The 25,283-nt window shown below is 41.5% G+C and overlaps 1 protein-coding gene across 5 annotated transcripts in view; it reads right to left on the reverse strand.

Moving 5' to 3' along the window:
• The window catches only part of LOC125334099 (CREB binding protein), a 96,605-nt gene that overhangs the window by 23,697 nt on the left and 47,625 nt on the right, over positions 1–25,283 (reverse strand). For 2 of the 5 annotated variants that reach the window (XM_048320567.1, XM_048320564.1), the window contains 16 exons: positions 24,077–24,326; positions 23,352–23,465; positions 16,376–16,618; positions 15,673–15,772; positions 15,057–15,203; positions 14,499–14,616; positions 11,699–11,891; positions 11,536–11,589; positions 10,226–10,350; positions 9,439–9,627; positions 7,606–8,025; positions 6,815–6,994; positions 6,401–6,587; positions 2,461–2,579; positions 2,087–2,326; positions 1,522–1,610 (listed from right to left, as the gene is read on the reverse strand). In XM_048320567.1, the coding sequence (XP_048176524.1) occupies positions 1,522–1,610; positions 2,087–2,326; positions 2,461–2,579; positions 6,401–6,587; positions 6,815–6,994; positions 7,606–8,025; positions 9,439–9,627; positions 10,226–10,350; positions 11,536–11,589; positions 11,699–11,891; positions 14,499–14,616; positions 15,057–15,203; positions 15,673–15,772; positions 16,376–16,618; positions 23,352–23,465; positions 24,077–24,326 (2,768 nt within the window). The remainder of the gene's footprint in view (positions 1–1,521; positions 1,611–2,086; positions 2,327–2,460; positions 2,580–6,400; positions 6,588–6,814; positions 6,995–7,605; positions 8,026–9,438; positions 9,628–10,225; positions 10,351–11,535; positions 11,590–11,698; positions 11,892–14,498; positions 14,617–15,056; positions 15,204–15,672; positions 15,773–16,375; positions 16,619–23,351; positions 23,466–24,076; positions 24,327–25,283) is intronic. The other 3 variants (XM_048320566.1, XM_048320565.1, XM_048320568.1) reach the window with 3 other exon arrangements.

Genomic DNA, 25,283 nt, shown 5'->3' on the forward strand with positions numbered 1-25,283 from the left:
CTGCCCCAAACCACAAACCCCTACTCCCTTCTCAAGGCAACTGGATGAGCAGAAATCTATGACTTAAATGGACTTTCATGTTTATAATGGGCAGGAAACTGGAATATTACAGCACCCAGTGCAGAAGAACCCTCTGCTCCACCCACCCTGGACTTCTTGCTAGTGACCAACATTGCCTTCCATGAAATAATCCAAATGATTTAAGACAAACCTAAATTGAGAAGGCAGTTTTGAAAGAAGAATGAGCCCTTCTTCAATTAAATTTGAAGTTACTATTTTTTCCAAATACAGAATGCATAACATGGATGCGGAATGTGAAAAGTATTTTAAATTTTATCAACAGTGATGGTATTTAAGGGTTATTTTTCCCCAATGCCAGTACTGAACTGTGTCTTTAAATACATTTTAATTGCTTTCTCTTCAGCCTGACTTTTCAGAGTCCACAGTGGCTGTATAAAACCTTTTATGAGAGCTCATGAATTTATTCCTGCCTGTCAATACTTTCTGCCCCTCAAAGAGCACCCAAGACCCCCCACACGAGGTGGGATGACACATTTTCCTCTCCCCCACATTGTGCTGCTCCAGCGTGGGGCTCAACAGGCTGAAAGCCTCTCAAAAGCATGTTTGGAGAGAAGGGATGGCCCAAAAAGATGAAATACAAGTGTTAGATATCTGAATTGATTCTGTGACTTCACAGCTGGCAAGGCCTAGAGGCTGCCAAGCCTCTGGAAAGCAATTCATAACTTCCTTTTCCCTGTTTAAAACAAAGCTTTTGTCTCAGCCCATTTGTATTGTGCATTTTATTCAGGGGGGAAGACACACATCATCTAAGAAATCAAAATTAAAGCCAAGTTTTGAGTTTGCTTTGTGATTATAACACTGGTGATTTAAGTGTTAAATGGAAAATTAATTTAACAATTGTTTAATAATAATAGAAACACCAAGTCCTAATATATTAATTTAAAAATAAGAGAAATTTTAATTTTCACAGCTTCTCATGGAGTCTCTGGGTACTTTTTAACGCTATTTCCAAGCTCATTTAAATAGGATTAAGCACTGACTAGGAAGGGGAAACATAAGTCTTGTAATCAATCACTGTACCCTTTACTTGGCAAATTCTGGCACTGACTTGAAAAAAACCCTGCATATTTTCACAATTTTCCCAGAAGAAGGTAGCAGGATTTCCCAGTGCCTTTTTGCAGTTCTGCCCTTCTCTCTCCAGCAAGCCCTGCTCCTCCTTTCATGGAAAACATGGACAACTTGACCTGCACTGAAGCATTGCATGGGGCAGCCTGGCTAAGAGCAAGCACTAAGGAACAGTGTGCCTCACACTGCAGAGCAGAAAAACAAACAGTCACCTGCAAAAGGACAGCATGGAAAGACAAAAAAAGAACCTCTCCCTGACTTAGCTGACAAAGGAAAGCAAAAGTTAAAAATCCTCCCCGTCCTCTGTAAGTGCAGAGAACTCAAAAGAGATCTCAGTTCCTGAATAAGGGAAAAAACCTGGATTCAAGGACTTACCTGTTCTGGTAACTGTAGTAGGCAGCGTCCCGGGGAATAGTACACAGCTGCTTGCCATAGCAGCACAAGGTCTGGGGAGAGAACTCATACTGCAAAACAAGGGAGAAAAGCAGCTTTACAACAGGAGCTTTTGTTCATCAGGGATCTATTAAGCAAATCTGATGCTTGTGGGTATCAGAGGACACAGTCATGGTCATCACACTTTCCCAGCTATTGTGAATGTACCAGCACAGCCCTCTCAATCTGGTGACAATCACTAACTCTAAAAGCAGCTGATCCTTTTGACCTCTGCTTTATGGACATGGGAAACCAGGGAAGTATTTTAAAATTCCTCATGACTAAAGAAGGTGTCCTCTGAGGGAGAAAAATACAACAATAACAACAGAAGAGCAGAAACGCTATCGACCTTTTTAGCTCTGAACATGTTTCTAATAAAGCCGAACTTTTAGCAGCCCTTCCATTCAGTATTTCTAGTTAAAAAAAACCAACAGCACACACAAAGCTGAAGCTTTGTCTAATGACTGCTGCTGGGAAGAACACCCCCCTGGGATACTGGGATACCCACCTTGCGGCCGCAGCAGTAGCCCAGGGATTGCATGACGGGATCAATCTCTTGCTCAAACACCTCCGCCAGTTTAGTGCAAAACTTATAGACCCGGGAAGTCTTGCGGTTGTAGAGCCAAGCGTTGTTGAACATCAGCCACACATCATCCACGTACTGCCAGGGCTCCTGGTACTGCCCTGTGTCCAGCTTGCGTTTGATGGTCGAGAGATCCATGGGGTTCTTCACAATGTCAAAATAATCCTGCAAAGACACACAAAAACCTGCATTTTTAACAGGTTTGCAGTATGTTGCAAAATAAAAAAAGGCTGAATGTTTACGTGAGCAAAGATAAAACAGGAGAGTATTTAATAGGGGTTTTTTTAATGCCAACTCACCGGAATCCCTAAAAGCTGAGGATCCACAGGCTGTCTGAAAGGAAGTGACTCTGGGTCCTGCCGGTACAATGCTTCCAGGGTGGGCATGAGAGCCTGGCGCAGCTCCTCGGGCTTGAAAACTGTTAATGGAAGTCAGAAAGGTTAGAAAATTGCCCTCCACATTTTCTAATCTCTTGACTCCCCTAAAAAACCCCCAAAGAACTATGCTAGCATAAAACTCTGCAAAGGGATTTCCTGATCAGAAGCAAAACCTCACTTACAAGAGGCAAACACAGCCTTGTATTTACTCAGATCACAGCAGGTGATATTCCCAAAATAGGGAGATGGGAACAACTCTAGTCCATAATGATACATATTCTAGAGTGTTGAAAACCCCCTCAAAACTTACACAGAATCACATTAAATCAATTGTTTCAACATGAATGAACCTTTTCTCCTCAAAGGAGAGACTGAGCGTAACTTTCCCTCCCTCCCTTCTAACCTTGTTTGCTATTTCCAAGCCAAGATTCTTCCAGCAAAACCAACTGCAGTGGACAGGGATGAAGAGCCAGCTCTACAGAGAGTGACCAGATGTCCTGAGAGCTGGCACAGGAATTTTCCTGGCCACAGTGTACAAACAGTCCTGGTCTGATGGATCGTTAATTGATTTTGAAAGTGTTAATACTTCCAGATTTCTATGCCACCACTTGGCAACAGTGGCATGGCAACAGCCATGATTCTTTCAGGAGTGGATGACAAGGACAAAAAAAGGCAATACATTTTCTGAAAAATAATGATAATGTGGAGAGTTCTTTGAACATCTCAGCAGTGCAATTACATTTATTTCCTTAGGAACAGTGTCTTTAAATAGGGAAGAATGCCTATCAATGAGAAAAAAAGACAACTAAGTAAAGCAGGATGGCATCTAATATTTATCTACCTGGATGAAATGAGAATGATACTAATAAACTGGAGCAATTAATTCTGCTAAAAGCACTTGAATCAACAGGGCTCAGTGACCCCTTTGAGGCTGATCATTGCTTTTCCCACTCAAATGGTATTTTGGTATGATATAAATTGCTTTTTGGGACATCTAGTTAAAAATCTATGATTTTAAAGAGTACACACACAAAAAAAGGCAAGACAAGAAATTAAACTGACACTACTCCATTGGCTGTACGATCATTTCAGCTGTTGCCACAATGTCAGTCCCAACAAAATGGCAATTCTCTTCCATGTTTATCAATACCATAAATGCAGGCACTTTTCCCTACTATGGGCTCCCAAAGTTTTATAAACAACTCTTATACATTATATTATGGAATTCTCAAGAACAGAAATAAATATTAAATTCCATTAATGAGGAACAGTATTCTCTACTGCTCTGATTCAGATAGTTCATATGTGATAATCTGAATTATTTAATTTAATGAAATGTAAAGGTCAAAAAGTACCTTTTAATAATCTATTCTGGCTACCTGCTTGACATTGCTTTTAGAATTTTCTCCTATAACAATATACGACTAAGCTACAGTATCTTTCAAAATAAATCCAATCTTATTTTAAACTCAAACTACAGAGATTTAGTGTGACTTTTGCCAAGTTCCTTAAAGCCTGATTATCTTTACTGATAAAGTTTATAACCCACTTTCATTTTGAAGTTTGAAAAAGAATCAGAATGAAAATCCAGTTGTTATTTCAATTTATTACTTCAACTAAAAACATAAAGAAAAGTTGCCTTCATCTTCAGCTGCTCTGCCTCTAAGGACTATGACTAATAACAGCACATTTGATCATAGCATCTCCCTGTACATGGATTTTACAAGGAAGTTTTGTTTTTCCCTCTCTCCTTTTTCCAAAATTAAATGCTCTCAGCTCTCCTCCAGTAGCTCGAAGACCTTTGTAAGGAGCTGGCATCCAGTTATCCCATTTTGTCTTGGATGTGTGGGCGGTAAAAAGAAAATGGGATCTTTGCCTGACTCATGATGACGTATAATCTACCAAAGAAGAGTACAATGCTACCTTTTTAGTTTTTTTGCTTTTTTCAAACAGAGGCAAGTCTGCTTATGATTACTAAGGAGAAAATTCATAAAGGAAGATAAGACATTTTCAAAATTCCAAGGACAATACACACGAATACACCTCAAACCCAAGCTCTTGCAAGTCTTCCATTATATCTTACAAAGAAGTGAAGAAACCTGTAAAACTCATCTTCAAGGTCGAACTAAGGCTGCCAGCTACAAGGAGAGAGGAGCTGCCCAAATGAGTATTACAGTGGGGTTTTTGAGACTGCAAGGGAAGAGGCAAGGAACCAGCACCTCCCTTTCTTGCTCACATTGGATTTGCAAAAAAAAGGCAAAATAAGGCTCTGACTTGCTGCATTATAGCACACAGTCCATGGCACCTCCCCTCAGTGCCTGCTATGTCCCAGCTTACTGTGGGATGCCCCCCAGGAATCTGCCTGCATGGGAAGAAGGAAGAATTCCCAATATTTTTACAACCCATGCAAAACTCCTGATAAGTCTCTTCAGTAGTTTTAAAATATCACCTATCCCTTCAGCACACTTGGCAGTAATTACCCTCCAACACCTCTTGGTTTATTCAGCATTTTAAGACCAATGCTCAATTAACATTGAACAAACTCCTTGGTGAGAAAATGTCACCATTTAAACTTGTGTCTGTGGTTGTATCTGCCCACGCTGCACGTGCTTTGAACTCCACAGTTACTGGGTGACAAAACGTCCAAGATAAAATTGTGTCACTGAAGGAGGAATTGGAATACGCAGTGACCCAGCCTGAACTGACTCTGTGCAAGAACCTTCCCTGTGCAAGCACATTCCTAACAGGCAGCAGTGATTCCTTCCACTGGGAATATCACTGGCTCAGAAATGCTAATAAGCTTTCCACTCCCTGTGTTACATTTGGGTTGGAAAAGGCTCTGCCAGTTGGTTCTGCAGCGCACTCTCATTTGGGTGCCCTGCTCTGCTGCCAGCTGAAAACACCAATCTACAGGGAAATGTGTTTTATAGTGATTTATTACAAAAAGATTATGGTTAGTAACCAAATGCAACCCAAAGCACATCAAGGAGATGTAGATTTTTTAGACATTTGCAGCACGTTGAAAGCTTACCTTTGGTTGAAAACTAAAAACTAACCACAGAAAACATCAGCTCAATAAAGCAGAAAAGACAGAGGTCTCAAAACTGCTACAAAACTGCAGCCACAAAGCCTGCACTGCAAGTGAAGAAATTTATTTCTGTTTTAATGATCTTATTTATTTCTTACTAACACAAGGCACCCAATAATTTATATAACCTGCAATACTGTGAAGCTTCTTTGAGTACAGATGCAGTCACACCTCAATCTGTGCTGATACTGTAGCTCAATTTAAGAGACTGCTGAGCAAATGAACACTACACTGAAAACTTTCAAGTCCTGAAAACCCAGGACTCTAAAATAAGTGTTAAGCTTCTTGCAGCAGTCCAGCCTAGGAGGAACACAGGTTCAGGAGAGTTCAAGTGCCTGATTCTCAGAAAAGTGACTGACAAAACTCAGGATAAAGGTGGTGTGTCCAGCCACTTTAACAGGAAAAGAAAAGCAATGGATATCCTAGGTAACTGAAAGCACTCTAATCTACCCTGAGCTCTCCTGAAAGAGCACCAAGATGTACAAGGAGGGATTTATGTATTTAATTCCTCCAGCAATCACTGCCTTACTGCCTCAGTCCTTCTGGGCAGGCACTGCTGAGATCAAGGGCACAGTGACTTGCCTTTCTCACCTGATTCATGTAACATTAAAGGAATCCTACTTTCAAAATTAAGTGACAGAGTACTGGTCTCCCAGAGCTCCATGTGCTGGAAACACAAGTGCAAAACACACCTCCCAGCAGGAGCTGAGACCATGGAAAACAAATGTTAGTGAAGGCAAAGCACACAAGGGAACTCAGTTTTCATACACATACTTTTCTTGCGGGGCTGAGATGGTGATGTGGATTGTGAAGTGGTTCCATTAGTGCCGCTCTCCTCTTCCTCTTTAGCCTCTACTTTTATTTCAGGCTTCTTTTCTTCAATTTCCATTGGCTCCTGTTTCAGTTCTGTTCCATCTGTTTCTTCCTTTATTTGTGAAGATCCTTGTAAATCCTCCTCCACCTTAAGAAAGGACGCAATGACAGGTACTGTTACATCTACAACCCAAACTTCAGCCACCAAAATATTAGTTTGAGACTGTTGAAGCACTTTCCATCCATGGCTTTCCTCAGGAGTTACTTTGCAGTAACGACCCTCCTCTCGCCCCTTAGCTCACCGAGTCAGACACATCATTAAGTGCTTTTATATCTATCACTGCTTTCAGTTAAGCTGTAGAGAATCTCATTTACCTCAGTCTTAGCTTCCACTTGTGTCTCACTAGTCTCTGGCTCAGTTTCTTCAGTTTTAACTTCTGATTTGCTTTCTAGCATTGGTGCATCTGGTCCTAGTTGCTGGGAATTCGTATCAGCACTAGCAACTGAGGCAGGGGTGGGGACCCTGTTATCAATACTAGCTGCTGCCTGGGATAGCTGTTGTAAAAACAGTACAAAAGAAAGACACTGCATATATAGAAATATTTTCCTTTACTAAAAATGAACAGCACAAAAGAGACATGAGATGATATTCTACAACAGTGCAGAACATGGATACAGGTCACTGTAGCCAAGTTTTGATATTACACATTTAATAACTCTGCTTTACAGAGGAGAAGCCAAGGAAGAATTCTGCCCCAAAGAGGCTTCTTTTACAGAGAAAACACCTGCCCAGTAAAATACTGTACATTCCTTGAAATGTGCATTTTCCCTGGCTGTATCTTAAAAGGAAAAAAAATATGCAAATCTCAGGATCAGAAAAGATTCTGATTATGGCCACACAGAGTATTACGCCTGTTACACCTCATCTTTCTGCACACTGCTGCCAATTTTACTTCGAGCAGTTCAGCCATTCAACCCCCCCTCCTTCACACAATGCTGAGAACATCTGAATACACACATTTTACACATCTCTAATCAACCCTCTGGTCTAAAGCAGAAGCTGCTATGGACAGCTATGGGCTCTACACATTCAGGACATGATGCTACACACAGGTACACTCGTGGGATGTCACGACACAAGGCAGAGGGGACTGGCTGGTACTTACTGGAGTGCCGGGTGGCTGTGCCTGCACAGATGTTGGCTGCTGCTGGGCTGGCTGTGGGGTTGGCACAGACTGGGGCTGGGCAGGGGTCTGTGGCTGCGGTGTCACCTGGGCCTGGGCCGCAGTCTGCCCCGTGGGGGTGCTCTGGGTCTGCGTGGCCGTGGGAACAGAACCCGGCGTCGGGGTCGGAGTTTGTCCCGAGGACGAGACCGGTGTCGATGGCTGGGTGGGCGCTGCTGGCTGGGGAGGAGTCATTCCCGTGGGGGTTTGGTGCTGGATCGGTGGCATCCCGGCAGCAGTGGACACGGGAGGTGTGGCCTGGTGCAGGGGTGGCTGGGTCACCGGGGGACACGGCAGCTGCCCGCCCTGCGGCCCCAGCATGTTCATGGAGTTGGGAAGAGCAGCACTGGGAACCTGCCCCTGCTAGGAAGAGAGAGAGTCTTACAGACCCTGGATTCACACTGATCCTTTCAATCACAGCCCTGAAGCCTTCTCTGACAGGATACTGTCAGTGTAAGCAGATCAGCCACAAATGCTGCTACTGCAAGTGACTGCTCTGATTTCTGTCATCGCTGCCATCAGCTCTCAAGGACCTTTCTCCCAGACACAGGACATCATGCACGTCCTGCATTAATTCCCACTGGCATAGAGAGGGAATCTTCACAATCCCAGTAACACAGAAACCCACAGGCAACCTCTAAATTGTGCCATTAGCTGGGCAAAGGTCAGGCTTTGACACAAAATGGTTTTGAGCAAATACCCATTTTTAGGCCAGGACTCTGAGGCAGCTCTGCTTCAGAGGGCAGGTCAACACACTTAATACTGCTGTTGCACAGAGCAAGACTTAAGAAGAGTCTTTTTGTTTTCTTTTAAATTCTAATTAAACTGCTCAATATGCTTCAGAAAACTGGGTATTTGTTTTTCAGAGCAGCAACAATAAAGTACTCTAGATGTACTTAAACCTTGAAGTGATACATTTTACTGAAGATTACATCAGATAACTGGTGATAAAAAAGAATACTCCATCCTCAAATGTAACTGTTACTCTTAGAAATACAAATCATTTAATTTCCTGCAGATGAGGTTTCAAATTTAAAACACACTTCTGTATTGCCTGTACAGAGGCAGTTTTATGGAACTAAGTGCATTGGGAAGAAAGTGTTCACCACAAAGGCAGTCAAACAACTGAGCCAGGGCCCATGAAACTGCAGATACTCCATCCTGAACATATTCCAAACTTGACTCGACAGAGCCCTTCATAACCTGATCTAAGTAATCTCTCAGAACTCTGGAGGTTTTAACTAGCCTAAATTACTTGGGCTCTGAGTTAAAGGACAAGCCTTTCCCTCCAGAAAAGCAGATACTTTGGCATCATAAGCACAGCTGCTACTTCATAGACTACTACTGTAACAGAAAAATGTTACAGGAAAAACCCAACCATTTTCTCTCCAGAAGCAGAGAAGTTAAAACAATCTTTAGAAATCTTCCCCAACCACTTCAGTATAATCCTAGATTTAAAGTTAGCTACACAGAGACAAAAACATACGCTCATAGGCATCCCATAAACCGATTCCTGATATTTCCCCTAAGAATCTCATCAGCATGAATTTTTAAGGAATTTAAATCAGGAATTGCAGGGCGTTGCGCCCCCATTAACAGATGTCGATAAGTTATGTAAGAGCTTCTGAAGAAGGCAGATGTAACCCAGGATCCCCCAAAGTTGGGGTGACAACATCAAACAATGGGTATAGAAATACAAATAAACAAATATAAGTAAGGTAAACAAATCAGAGCAAAATAATTAAGAGCAAATAAATCTTAGAGAACCCATCTCACCTGTGCCACCCCAGCCTGGGCTGTTGACTGACCCATGCCCACACTGTTCACATTCATGGCTCCAGTGGATGCTGGGAACTGGTTTTGGGGCAGGAATTGGTTCTGGGTAGGAGCCTGACCCATCATGTTGTTGGAATGAGCTCCCATCATGTTCTGTGGCTGAGGCATTCGGGAAGGAGACATTGCCATCTGAAAATTAACGCCCAGATTAACTAATTACCATTTAGGATTACAGAGCAGGACAAAGGAAAATACCCTCACTGAAATCAACCAAAAGATAGGACAAAAAAAATAAAAGGAAAACTGGCTCAATTACACTAACTGGAAGGGGGCATATGCCTATAAGTTCAGCATTTGTTCCACAGCATTCAGGAGGCAGTTATTTTTAAACAGGTAATATTCAGAGTGTTAACTCTGTTTTGTTCTCTGGGGTGACAGAAAGAATCCAGGGAAACTAAAAATATTTCTGTTTTTCTAAAGAATAAAAACATGTTTTCATGTAGGAACAAAGAAGGTTTATGTACTGCAAAGACAATAGATGCTCTTCCACAGACTGCTTGGGATTACTGCACCTGTGGCACGTGCCCCTCTAAAGGCCTGCCTGGTGTTTTTAGAACACGTAAATGTTGAAAACAAACTCCTCACTAAAAGCCTGTCAGACTCGCTGCGTTTCCATGAAATTATCCCACAGTTTGCAGCAGTGCTCTGTGACTTGGCCTTTTCAGAGGAGATGAGGTGTGGGGCAGGCTGAGGCTGCGCTGAGCAGGGTGCTGAGGGGGGTACGAACCGCGGGCACGGCGCCCATGTTGTTCATCTGCACCGGGTGGTTCATCGGAGACGCCGCCCGCGGTCCCAGCGGTGCTTGGGGCATCTGTACATTCCCTATGGACATGGGGTTAAACTGATTCATTCCTGCAAATGCACCCCCAAAACAAGTCATTAGGAACAAGTCAGCAGAATTTATGGATCTATATTCTACTATAAAATTAACAGTTATTATGACTGAAATTCGACCGCCCTACGCTTTATCTTTTAGTTACTTGACTTAACAGACAGATCAGGATGCAAGAAGTATTTAGAACAATACTAGTCAGGGTGAAATACAATTTTTGGTGTCTAAAAAAAACATTAAATGCAAAAGATGAAGAGTAGGTGATCTGCAGAGGATGTTGGATGATCTGCAGAGACAGGATGCTATTTATAAATAATACCTTAGGATGGTTTCTTAAAATCAGGCATTTGCTTTGAAACAGCAATGTCTTATTCAGGGCTCACTGAAATGGTTGAAGTAAATATGATAAAAATACATATTGTAGGTATGAAGGCAACTCCAAGCCTCAAATCAGGACAAAAGCTGGAAACAGGGGGCTGTGCTTTTTATACAAAACATTTAATCCCTCCAAAAAACTTGTCTAAAGCTGTAATTATGGAACTATACTTGCTATCAACTTGTTATCCTATTCAAATGAATTTTTCAAGGATTTAACTTCCCAAGGACATTTCAACACAAGTTGTGACTTCATACTAACTCTGAAGCAAGAAATAAAATAGCTGAGGACACTTTTTTGAAGGAAGTTGAAGCACCTAAAAGTCATGGGTTTATATCTTTTGGAAAAAAACCACCCATGAGCTCACAGCAGCCTCAGTGAGTAATGACAAGTGCTGTGAACAAGCTCCAAGGCTTTTTTAGATGCACTTTCCATCAGAAACCAAGAAAGGGTATCATTAGTTACACAGATTTTAGGACTAATGTGCTGTGTTTCCAGCTACAGGTGTATTTTTGGCTAATTAACTGATGAAAACATGCCAACATCCTTCCCCCTTTACAGTGTTTTAAAAGAGAATATCCACAGCATTCTTGCTTGAGCTGTCCTCTCTTTGGAAGCACTGAATTAATTCCCAATCCCCAGCAAAGTGCTGGATACTTATTGTTAACACTGCACTGACACACAGAGCAATGACAAAGAATGAGGGTGAAAAAGGGCAGACCCAGTAGTTCCTCCATCCCAACACCAAAAAACCCCAACATAAGATCAACTTTTCCCCCCAACAATTATTTTGAGCCCACAAATTGCATTTAGAGAGGAAAACAGATACCTTGAGAAACCTGCATACGACTGATAGGCACGGTTGGCATGGACATAGGCCCATCTGCAACACAACACAAGAATAGTCAGCAAAACCAATTTTAAACACAACCTCAGGATTAGCTTGAGTCCAAAGATTCCTGAGAAGCAGAGGCAGCTCCAGCAGCACTTACTGGGTGGCCTGACGGGCTGTGCCTGGCCCATGGCAGCAGCCACCTGGGGAATCCCTGGGGGCTGGGGCCCGGGGGTCTGTAAGGCTGGTTGGTTCCCCAACATCCCTTGTTTATGGAGACGAGACCTCCGCTTCTCTTCCAGCTCCTTTTGTATCTTATAGATTTTCTCTGCTAATAAATGATAGTATTCATCCTAAAAGGGGGGGGAAAAAAAGAGTAATCAGCAGCAGCAAAACTCATTCAGTCTGCTCGAATAGCATCATCTGGTTTTAGGTTGGGGTTTTTGTTTTGTTTTTTAATGTATACACCTGCCTAATTGAAAAAGAAATATTTAATTTCAGAATCCTGGTAAATTAAGACAGGCTTAAGATTGCTGTAATGCAGAAAAGGGGAAAAAAAAGCTTCCAGAAATCACACTTGCTTTATGGCTACCCTTCACACCTACTCTGAGTAAATTAGCAGACAAAGGAGAAGGCTGGAGGTTCTCTGTTGCTTCAGCAAAACCCAAGAAGCTGTGCTTTAGTTTCTAAGTGTTAATGATTTTTGAATGTTATTTTCATAATAAACATTTCCACTAATCCACAGACAAAAGAAAAAGATATTCCCAGCACACTGTTACACTGAATAAACTTTCAGGAGACATATGTTAAGGACAGATCAATTTTTACATAAAGAAAGGAACTGCTCTTTTCCTAAAGAGTCTATCAACAATCATGGCAAAGGATAAACAAAACCAGACAAAACCTCAAAGGAATGGAGAAAATTCAGTGAAAAATAGTCCACAGGCACAGACAAGTAAACACTACATCTGTACAAGATGAAAAATCCATTTTACTCAACCCACACTGACAACAGATCCAATAAGACAGTCACAGTGCACACCATGTAGACAATTTTGCTTGTCAGGAATTGCTGGACACACATCTGCCAAGTGCATGAGATTATGCACCTGTTAAAGGCAAAAAAACTCCCACAAACCCTCAAGTCTACATTTCTTTTGTGGGGTCACCATGCTCTTAGAACCCAGGGTTACACAGAGCACAGGTTGAGTGATGCTTGCCCACAATCATTTTGTTTTTATTCAATTTTCATCGAAACCAGAATTTGTTATTACAGCAGGATTGAATTAATTTCAGAAAACTTAATATGAGACAGGTGTTCCTCAGCAGCCTTGTTAAGGAAGTCCAGTCATGCAATATAAAGCTTTGTTTTCTAGGTCACTTCTCAGAGTTTCTCAAAAATCAGTGCAGACACTTTCTGCTGTCCAGTTTAAAAGCTTTACAGCCCCTCCCCTTCTGCTGCTCAAGCCACTTCAGTTGTAACTTCCTATTTGTAAATTTGATATCGTGCTGCTTTCCCACTCCTGAAAAGGCTGTGTTCACAAGGAGCACACACTGCTAGAACAGCATTAAGCTCCTTACAGTGCCTCTTACTGATATGTTTTTCAGTGTCAAAGTAGAACGGAAGCTCCTCAAAAAGAAAGATGTAATTCCTCATGGCATTGTTAACACATTCTGAATTACTACTCCCTTCTTCCAAGTTTGCTGCTTGGAGCCAAATACATTAGATGAATTCCAATAATGGAAGCTTCTGGCCATGAGGCTCTGACAGCTGTTTTGAGGGGTGAGGAGAAGATACTTCTGGGTGTTTGTCTGTCAGAAGGCATTTAATTTTACAGTCAGGAGTTTTACTATACTATTCCTTCCTGAGAAGGTATTTAGACACCCAGGTGTGACCATGAAATCCACCTTCTATTTAAAACTGGTCTCTAAAGCTGCCAGGGTAACCAAGTGTGAGCACACCCAAGTCTTCCTTGTAAATAACCTCTTGGTAGCTACAAGGAGGATACAACGTGGTCACTGACCAACACTGACACAGCAGCAGCACTGTAAGTATGGCCATTGCCTATTTACCTCTAGGAAATAAAAGCTCCCTTTCCACCCCAAGCTCTTCTGGGAGATGGGCTGAGAGGGGCAGAAGTGTCTGACTGGATCATCTGATTATCACCTGAAATGCCACTAACTACTCTCTTTAGATACTCCTCCCTTGCTTAAGAAAGGATCTCAAGTTTCTCATCGGGTAGGATCTCACTGGCTGTTACTACTGCCATGAATAATGTTATCTTTTCCCAATGAAAAACTTCAGGGAGTGGTTCCTTTAGGATAGAATTACCACCATGTCATATCCTCAGCCTGTCAATCAACAGGGGTTTGCTCCCTCCAAGTAAGAGAGATTTGAACTGACATCTCTGTGCAGACAGAGCAAAAATCACAAACTACAAGAGGAATTCTGGTTTTTTTCCCACCCACAAAGCAGGAAAACTGGCTTCTTATGTCTTAGCCCAACCACTCCTGGTGCTGCAGAGTAGAGGAGAACTAATTCCATCAGTACAGGTGGAATGAAAGCAGTAGAACAGCACTGGGTCCTAGAGAAAACCTCCAGTGGTAAAGAGGCCCTAAGAAAATTTTATAACTGCTGCTTATACAGAATTCCAAAAAGGGAGGAAGTCAGAAAGGGAAACATCAAGAACTGCAAGCTGTTCTCCAAGCTTCCTGCATGTCAATCACACTTTCAGGAGGATGCAAGCAGGGACGGATGTGATGGTGTCTAGAGGTGAGGGGGGTGAATTAGCTTGGAGTGACATGAATCACATGGTCTGGGACTACACAAACACTGTCACAGACTGAAAACACGACTTTCCTCATGAAGAGGGCAGTGAAATGATTCTCTGTGGTTTTCTTTACACTTCTAAGATCTGTGATGCTACTGTTCTTTAACATGTTGGAGTGAAGCAACATACCCTACTATTAGCAGATTCATACATGTCTCCTTCCACCTTCCTGGCATAAGCCACCAAGTTCTCCATGCGGCGATCCTTCAGTGCTGCTGGATCAGGAGTGGGGAAGATGGCTTGGACACTGCAAGGATGGAGAAACAATAATAGAAAAAAATCCTCAGAGAAACCCAAAAATCAATACAGCTTTATGATAATTACCCTGGATGCTCCCTTACACACCAGGTATGTAAAAGCATATCAAAATGGTTAAAAAAAATTTTTTTAATATTTCACACAAGATTAAAGCAAATTCAATGATGAAAATAAAGTGAGGTTTAACAGTCTGGAGTCTAAATAACTGCTCACCACAACAGAGCAAATTTACTAGCAATAGAAACTACTTCCATGCCCACTCCTTAATGAGCATGAAGAACGAACTGAAGAGGAGGGTTAAAGGTAACTCATCCTGAGTGGCCCAGCACCTGAGAACCACTACTGGTAACTTTCAGCTTAATAGAAGAACTACTGTACTGAAATTATTTAAAAACATTGAGGAAAAAGGCAGCCTTGGTGAATACTTACAGTTTATGCACTAAATGATTGCGCAGGTCCTGAGTGACATGTTCATGCCATGCTTTCCTTACCCCGGTACTCGAAGGAGGTGCAGCCGTTGGCATTGAGCTGAGGTTTCCAACATTGCCAGAGTTTGTGCCATCATTCATTAGTGGGCTAAAGTAAAAAGAAAAAGGACTGTTAGAGTACCAGAATGCAGAGTTTTGTCGTAGATTTGATGCCTGAAGTAATCTTTGAGTTGTTGCTTTCACCACTTTCAGCTATTGCATCAAACATTCTCTTAAGTGAAATTTTGGCATCAACAAACTGCAACCCCTGAAGCAGCAAAGCTCAGGAGTTTACAAGGCACATTCACAGTGTGAATGGTAAAGAATCACAACTATGAACTTAAAAATACAAATTATTCTTCCTTTGGGACTTCATTTAAAACTATTAAATACTGTGGGGCTCTCAGGAGGCACAAAGCAGCAGCTCTGGAACTGAAACAGGAAAGAAGAGCAGAGCTGTACACGTGACTGACCATCTCCATGCCAATACAATCAGTTTTTAAAGCATGCTCTTTATTTACATTCATAAGCATGTAAATAAATGTTTAATTGAGCAAGAATGAAAATGTGTGCATTACTTATTTGTCCCAAGGGATGTTGGAAGAGCAGTTTCAGAAATTAGACCCGGTTGCTGGTCTGTTGTTATTCCTCCTGCGGGAAGGTTCATCTGGTTGGCTCCTTTGGGACAAAATTAAACATCATTGGTACACAGGTCACAATTTTGACAATAATATGACAAAACTACACTTTAGTGACCCACCTGGCTAACAAAAGAAGCAATTTATCAGTTTAAGTATTTTTATAATAATACCTGCTGTACTGCACATACATGGCTATTTAAGTTACTTACAAAAACGAGTCTATTAAAATTTTAAATTCATAAACTCTTCAGATTAGATCAATAAGCTATAAAGAAGGTAATACTAGCAATTAAGATGCAAAAAAAAAAGGTAGTATTTGTGATAGAACTGTCTGTTAGAACAGGTAACAATTGTTAAACCAAAATCCTTCAGCAATTCTGTCTCATCACCTCAGAGAATGAGCTATGGGCTATGTTTTAAAAGAAACTGAAACTCCCGCTATTTGGCAAAAGCACTATATTAAAAACTTTTTAATATTCAAACGTAAATGAACGGCAGTGTATATAAATAGTGTATTTTTAACTCACTAAACAACATGAACAGACAGTCACTACTCTGACCAAACAAAATACCAGACTGTCCTAAAAATGCAACATCAGTTATTTTAACATTGTTTTTTCTTGGTCTTTTCTGCACCTACCCAGTGCATTAATGGTCCTCATTTGCTGGTGAGCCTGAGGCTGTGCTGGCTGCTGGCCTTGGACCTGGGGCTGCAGCTGTGTTTGAGGCTGGTTGCCATATGGCAGCCCAAGGGCAGCGTAGGCTCGTTGCATGGAGCTGGGGTCAATTGGATTGGGATTACTTAGCGATGGAGTGTTCTGCTGGCCCGTGCCAACAGAACCAATGGAATTCTGGATTCCACCAGCTGGAGACCCTAAAAGGGCTATAGAAAAGAGAAAGGATAAGAGAAAATTAAAACTCGATGAGGATAAGGAGTAAAACCAGTCATGCCAAGAGTCACCAGAACATGCACATATTCTATGGTACAGACATTTTTCTGCCAGAGGACAGAACAACACCCGAGATGCCAAGTGGGAAAACTCAGCCCTTGATTCTACAGGACAGAACCCACCCTGGCTATTAATCCATGCAGTCTAAAGAGAAGTGCTGTAAATTTCAGGCAGATAAGCCCATAATTACTTGTAAGAGATACATAGTATAGGCTCCTATACAAGGCTAAATAGGATTTTCATGCTTAGGGATAGTAAACTAAGGGGAAAAAAATTTAATTCCTCTACTTCCCTCTTTCCCATCAATCCCATTTTAGGTCAAAATATTTGGCTCCAGAACAGAGATCCTGAGTTCAGCAGAAACACTGTGTCCTTGGACACAAAGGTAATACTGAAGATCTGTTGGTAGAAATTTTCATTGCGAGCAGTCACCAGATGAATCCTCTGAAGGCCAAACTACCTTAAACCCCAAGTTACTCAGAGCTGTGAAAAACCCTGATGAGTTTCAGACTGTACTGGCAAAATCTAAAATAAGTTGGAGAGTCAGAAAGGGGTGCAACCCTGGTAAATAATTTAGACAATGTTTAGATATTCATTAACCTATATGGCTACCACAACCAACCAACCTCTCCCACCATGCAGACGTATGGAAGAGTCATTTGCATTGTAGACAGAAATGGAAACAAGAGGGTAAAGTAGTATTTACTTAATCCAGAAGTGAGTAAAATTTTGCTTTCTGGTTCTCATTTTAGCTGCAATTCTAAGTAATACCATGTTCCATTGTGAATGACCCATGGAGTACAACCTTCAGCACAAAGACACTGCATTTTGATAACCAAGACTCTGGTAGAAGTAACACTTCCTTCACATTTTCCCCCTCAGGTAATTAAGTACGTAATGTGCATTACAAATGTGTGAGCTAAACTTAGCAACAGTAATGGCTCTTAATATAGGCAACAATAACTGTTCTATGGAAATATTAGGAGGGGCACGTGGTTAGATAAAAAAGTCATGAAAACAAGCCTTCTGAGACATTAACAGCATTATCCAGGCTTTCTTAAGTCCTTACCCACTATGGAAACTGAATCACTGAAAGAGATACATAAGCTTCCAGCTTCCACCCAAGAGAAAACATACACATTGCACAGTCCAGACTTTTCCCTCTCCAGATGAGAAATCAATTTGATCTCATTTGCCAAAGAACTACTAATAAATATACTCAGATATCTCCCTCTCCTGAATAAGCAGCCCCACAAAAAACATCCTTTTTTTCCCCAAAGGACAATCCACAGTGTTTTAAAAGCTGGGATTACCATGGAAATTAAGGCTTATGTATACTTACACTCTGTGGACACACTCACAATAACTTTTGAACTCACTGATCACTTCCAAGAGAATTTAAAAACAAAGACAGAAGCTGATTAAGATCCTATCAGCTTAATTAAAAAGAAAAAAAAAAGACATATTAAAGAGCAACTATATGAATTCCTCATTGGACTTGCACGTACTACTCTGTAATCACAAAATCTAGGAGAAAGATGCCTCTACACTACTGCAAGCCAAGGAATAGGAACATTAAACAGCACAAAACTTGTGGCACCCTGGAATTCAAAAGGCTTCAGAGGCTGCTGTGACAGCACAGATTGTTTCAGGAGCTAATAGGAATTCCAGCTTGTTAGAGGATGATATTCCACCAGAAAAATTAGGACAAAACACCCCCAATCCGCTTTCAGCACTGGCTGGAAGTGTGGAGATGGCAGAATGCCCACAGGTGATGCCAATATTGGGAACTAGAGAAAGGCTTCTGGCCATCCCATTGTAGAGAGCCCAGCCTTCCACCATCCCTCACATTCTCCTGGGGAAAAGACCACTGATTGTCTGAGACTGCAAGCTGGGCTTTAAGCTCACTTGGAGAAGTCCAGCACCTCCAGCCCACGGCTCTGGGCTGAGCTTTGGCAGCAGCATCAGTTACTACAAAGCATAAGTTCAGCCCCTGTGTTAGAACAGTTTTAGACTATTTGGCCTCAGCTTTTCTACACTTCACAACTCAATAGGATCCTGTTCTGACTATTTCCCAACATCAGGAATCTGTTTTTGAAGGAGTTTTTCTTGTCTGTTTGTTCACTGGTTTTACATGAAGGCATGACATTATCTGTCAAACAAGAAGATGGAGGCAGAGAGTATTAAATTTCCACTCTGGAGAAACCCAAGTGCAAATGCTGTTCCTTCTGTGACAGATACTGCAGGAAATAAAGTCAACTAAAATAAATACAGCCCTGGAACAGACACATTAGGCCACTGCTACATGAAGCAATGTCTACTGCAATTTACTTTTCTTAACTGATGCTTCAGACATTGAGGAGCCCACGACAGAAGTTACAAGAGTGAAGTGAGCTCTGTAATTCACATTATAAATGCTGTAAAGACAACTGGCTCTGTGTGTCCCAGTGTTACAGTGTCACTTGTGTTTATGTACTTGGGGAGGGAAGGTTCAAATGACCACAAGTTAAGCAGCCCCAGAACTTCCTGAGCAGCCTTGGTGACACGCCGATGCCCCAGAAGGCATCAAAACCATCAAACAGCAGCTGACCTGCAGGATTCCTGTCTCAGGTAATGCTGTTTAATGACACTGCACTCATGTATTCTAGGGGGAAGCCCCTCCAGCTAATTAAAATTTATTTTAAACACAGATCCCTAATGCTATTTTAAGTATGAATGCCCAGCACTTCTCTAACCTGACCACTCCAGTGCAACATGTTAAACCATTTTTGAGAATTTTAAATTCCTAAACACTAAGGATTAGATCAATAAGCTAGAAAGAAGGTAATACTAACAATTAAGATGCAAAAAGAAAGTAGCATTTGAGACAGAATTGTCTGTTAGAACAGCTGGCAGTTGTTAAACCAAAAATCCTTCAGCAATTCTGTCTCATCACCTCAGACAACAAGATATGAGCTGGTTTAAATTTAGCCACGCTGGTTTAAATGTTTGATTTTGCTTCCAAATTCTTTAATTGAGATTTGTTCTGTTCTGCAACTCCTCACTCTGCTCATCTCAAAGTGGCTGGAGCAAAATTTGTGCTGGTGCCCTTGACTCACCTCAGCATGAGCTTGTCCTGCACTCAGCATTAGGCAGGTACATGAAGGTAAGGGTACACAATCATTTAATTAAAGGCTGTACTTGAATCAAATCACGGGGTGAAGATTTTATGAAGAACTTGAAGCAGGAAGTGCCAGTTTTAAATTTCACCACCAATGCCATTTTAATTTTTATTTAAGTTAAGCATTAAATCATAAGCCTTCAGTACAGCATTGTATCAGGCAGTCAATGGAACTCCTTCATCCATAGACTAACCATCCATTATGTGCCTCCATGGGATAACTGATGCGTCACCATTATATGATTTCCAGCAATTGAAAAAACAAGAGACATGTTTTTTTGTAGATCTTACAGTTATTGACAGCAAGACTTGAACGAGCTGGATTTCATTTGTTTTCACAGGAAGCAGACTCCACTGAAGAAGTTGCTGCCTCCTCCTCCTGGACACGTTTCCCCCTGCATGGATATACTCACTCCTTCCTTCTCTGCAAAGGATTGGTTCCCAAATGCTCTATATTCAGGTCCTCTTCCATTTTCCACCTGTATTCAATAACCTGCTACCTCAGCCAGCTAAATCCTGGTCCTACTTCCATTTTCCTCATCAGACTCCTACTCTTTCATCCCTGACTTCACATACTCCAGAATTTCTGTCTCTGTCATCTCTAAAATCACACTTTTAGGTGAAGATTAATTGTCTCAAGTTTAATTTTTCTTAATCCAGCTTTCTCCTTGCTGCATTTTGTTTAAAATTTTTCTACAAGGAAAGTTACAGAGGAGACCAGCTCCAAGTTCACAACTCCACTTTCCGGCCTCAATCGTCTGAGCGTGGATCCCAGGGGTTTTCCAGCGTCCCCTGGTCCTGGAATGACGCACACCAAGCACTGCATGGGGATGGCCCAGGACATTACAAATGGGAGCAGATCCAGGAGCTGTGGCACAACATACCTGCCCAGGCCAGGAATGGAAGAATTAAGGACCTCAAGCACGTGCATGACAAGATGAATCTTCAAAAAAATAATTGACGCAGCTAGGAAATATATCAACAACTGTTTGCAAAATTTTGTAACTCATATTGTGGTGGGCCCAGCAGGGAGCAAGAAGTACTTCCTAACAAAAACAAGCCTTCAACCCCAAAATATTTCAACCAAATTTCAAGCCATTACTTCAAAACACAGGAATCACCTGCTTATTCAAAAGAAAAGCTTAATGTTTTACCATGCGCAAAATAATATTTGTTTTCCAGTTTCCCCTGCCCCCTCAGAGGTAAATGGGACACACTATAAGAACCATGGTGGAAGAATTTTAAATTTGTCCCAATGTGTCCTTTTAACAAGTCAGGTCACTATCAAGCATTATAGTAAAATATAGTTCAAGACTGCTTTAAAATAAATAAAAAAGGCAATACAAAGGAAACCCAGCACAATGTTCTTCGCAAAAAATCTCAACACTGAAAGACCTGTACAGAAACAGCTTCATGGCAATAATCTAAACCCCAGGACTTTCCAGGACTTGCAGATCCCCAAGGAGGAGGAACAGAAAGCCACAAAAGCACAGGAATGACTACACATGGAAGGGAGGCACCACACTGCAATGGTTCACCAGTGCTCAGCTGCAGAATGTTCTAAAAGGTGGGCACCCTTTGAATGAGCTGCTTGAAAGCCCAGCATGGACACACTAGGACTGAAATAACAACAGGAAAACAGGGATGGGCACAGGAAGGAGGGTCACCACACTTCTCATTCCTTTTCCCCTTTCTGAATGTTCTCTGTATTCTGCCAAATGCAGACTCCCTCCTCCTCCTCCCAATTTAGTAGAAGCTACCATGATTTATTCTCAAAAAAGACAACATTTTCTTCCAGTCTAAAACTAACCCAACTCTGGTTAGTTTTCACCTGAGCAGGCACAACATTTTAAAATGTGCATATTAATGTAAATCATTTCACAAACCTTCCTGAATGCCCAAAAAGGGGTACCTTTTATAATATATGTAAACAAGTACTTTTAGTGCTCTTCTTTCATCTCCCAACAAACCGTGAGGTGTTACATGTATGACTCAGAGACATAATCCAGGACAAAGAACCCTGCACCACTGGATTATTGATTAACTGAACAGAAGAAGGGGATTTCATATTTATCTCCCTCCATATGCAACAAGAGAGACAAATTCTACACTTATCCACTATAATTCTGTTGCAGTCAGACAATATCCTATTTGATCCCATAGTAAAATTATTTTTAAGGACTGTTTATGTTCAAGTTTTTGTTCTCTTTTGATCAGCTGTATGAACAACAAAACAAATAGTGCACAAACTACTTTTGTAAAGCAGCTTGTATTGAAAAATACAATTCTGTTCTGGTAGATGTTGTTAGCACTTTGATAACAACTGTGTAATAAGGATGTTAAGCACAAATGGACCATGTCATATTAAAAAGCAAAGCCTTCAACATATTTTTTGAGGGCCAAACTAAACACTTGCAACAAATTACTACTTTCAAAGTACAAAATTTATCTTGTTTATCAAGGAGAAGTTTGGTAAAATAAAACCAAAATCCTGACCTCCAAGTAGCTCTATCGTTATACTTTCTTCAGTTTTGGAGGAGGAAAACCCCTCCTAAAACCATAAAGAGAACATGCTCAATGGATAATTTTGATCATTTTAGCAGCTACTCTCCCCCCCACCTTAATCCCACCTAACCTAGGAGCAACTCTCCATCCTCCAAGGTTTACTGGTGTTCCCCCACTGCAGTCTCAGCTTAACTGGAAATCAGCAGAATGCTTCCAATCCAATTCTAATGTACAAGTTTTGCAAGTCCTGCAGCTATTTTCCACGTCTTAACTCTTATTTAAATATACTTAGGCATAACATTACTTAAGGCTTCTAGAACTTTACATTGACGCTGTAAAATGTTCCACCCTGGCATCTTTTCAAAGGACTTGATGAGAAGCAAACCTACCAACATAAGTTCAGATTTTCTGTTTCAGAGCAAGAGGGAAGAAGAAATAAACTACAAATGGATTGGCCCCAATGATCAGCAACAGCTCAGCTATTATAAAAACCAGGCATGGTTTGCAGAACTTCAGCTAATCTATACCAGTGTTAAATACACTTAATGATTAAGGCACCCAGAGCTTTTTGCATGGGAGAATTGTTTTTTCAAACATTTTTGATTATTTTAAATCATTAGCATGTTGATTTAAGTTGTTTCTAGCAGCAGGAAAAACAATCAAGTAGCTTATCTCCTTCCCAAGCCCCTACTTACATCCAAAACTGCCTCATAACTGGAATCTATTGACCTGCCTCACAATGAAACACCAGTTAGAAGTTACCACATCATTTAAAAAAGATGTGTGCTTGAGCTCAGACTTACCCAATTATTGTGTATTTAAGTAATAAATTGCATTCAATGATCAGAAATGGGAATTCACTGCTATATCTATCCTTATACAAGATTGTTAACAGCTACTAAGTTTGTTGGGATACTGTCAAGAGTTTATTCCTCCACTGCACACGTGATCAACGTTGGTTTAACAGTTTCACTGGTGCCAGCAGTAAGAGAAGTACTTACGTTGTTGGTTTCTTTTGTCACTGGCATTTTTCAGAGGAAGGCACACGGGACAGTCGTGCCGAGTACAATTCTTCCAGTGGGAGATGATTTGTCTCGAAGATGCACAATGAGCAACTGCAGCAAGGGAAAGCAAGAGTTAAGAGTCACTCCTTGGTTAATTGGTTTTGAATTATTTCATTTTTTAGAGTAACTCTACTCTTTCTCTTTCACAAGCAATACTAAAACCGCAAACAACTAATTTTTTTTGTGATCCACCAGCAACTGAAGGAAACCAGTACTAAAATTTAAGACAAAGACATGGTGGACACTACACCCTCCTTATACAACAGAGATGAAAAGGATGCTTGCAAGGCTACACTGACACCTTCCTACCTCCAAAAGGCAAATATTGCAATACTGTACATACAACTAAACACAATTAAAATGTTTTGCGATCCCAGTGCAAATGAAGGAAACTAGTACTAAAATTTAAGACAAAGACATGGTGGATATCACACTCAATATAACAGAGGAGATGAAGAAGATGCTCGCATGGCTACACTGGCACCATCCTCCTTGAGGAGGGCAAATATTGCACTCTGTTTTCTGAACTGGAAACTGCAGAGAGATGAGAGCTGGGAGCAGTTTAACCACAGAGCCAGTTCTGGCACTGCCTTGCGCCAGGCACAGGGACCCTCTGGACGAGAAGAGAAAGGCTGAGGACAGAGAGAGCAGAGAGGCCTCACCTTGGCAGGCCTTGCCAGCCTGGCAGTGCGTCATGTGGTTGAGGACGTTCTTCATGGTGCGGCAGTGCGGGAGGGCGCAGGCGCGCACCTCGCCGTTGGCCTGCTCGCGCCGCTGACACTTGTGAGCGTGGAGCAGCAAAACCAGCTGCTGCTGGATCAGTTTGCGCTTCTCGGGGTCTGCTGTGGGCCCAGTGGCCATGGCCTGCGTCGGGACGATTCCCACTTGCTGGACCTGGGTTTGCATCTGGGACTGAGAGAAAAGCGGAGAGTTCAGCATTGTGCCTGTGAGCCGCAGCTCTGATCTTAATCTTGTACAACGATTTGAGTATCACAAAACTGTTCACTGAGCTGCAAGGGTTATTGCACCACTCCCTGCAGCATTCTCAAACATTTCTAATGCTGGAGCAACGTGAATGTATTGAAAGGTTCCTCTGTTAAAACACTTACACAAACAGGAGTTTAAATAACGAGCCATTCAAAATACTGTTTATTAGAGAGACCGTAATTCCAACAGCAACGAGCTCTTACTACTCTTACACCTCTTACTCAGAGTGGAATTCTTTAAGATCCCTTCCAAACCACACCAATCTATGATTCTATGAATTCCAGCTTGTTTAATGCTACAATTTCATAATATAGGTTATATTTTCATATTACAGGTTTTATACACTTCAATCCTAGTTTCTTGTCCCTAACAAAAAGAGAAGTCCAATGGGAGAAGACAATCAAAATTCTATGACTGTCTCCATGCATTACAGCAACAGGTGGAGCTGATTTTCCAAGCCTAAGTTAGTCCTTTGTCTCTCCAAGTGATATTCCTTCCGCACAGAAAATTCCCAGGGCAAGTTGTATATAGTTTTCTCCTAGTAAGGGTCACCTAAATCTGGGTTGCATTATGGCTACTGAAGAGAACGACAGTTACCACAGGGTGACACTGGGTGACATTAGGTTTAAAATCCAATGGTTTACTTCCAGCACCCATTCTTTAGGGACAAACTTCTGCACCAAGGCCTGAGCTCTGCCTGACAGCTGCAAACCCACAGAGATCTTCAGTCTAGGGCACAGCTCGTAACAGTGCAGAAGAGAAACAGCCTCTTTAACATGTCAATTATTCAGCACAGATTAAGTAGCTTTTCTACCTTCCCAGACAAATGTAGAAACCTGATGTTCAAAATTAAACATATCCACAGCTTGCAATGAGTCCCCT

This window comes from Corvus hawaiiensis, chromosome 16 (genome assembly GCF_020740725.1).
Source record: "Corvus hawaiiensis isolate bCorHaw1 chromosome 16, bCorHaw1.pri.cur, whole genome shotgun sequence".
In the NCBI taxonomy this organism is placed as follows: domain Eukaryota; kingdom Metazoa; phylum Chordata; class Aves; order Passeriformes; family Corvidae; genus Corvus; species Corvus hawaiiensis.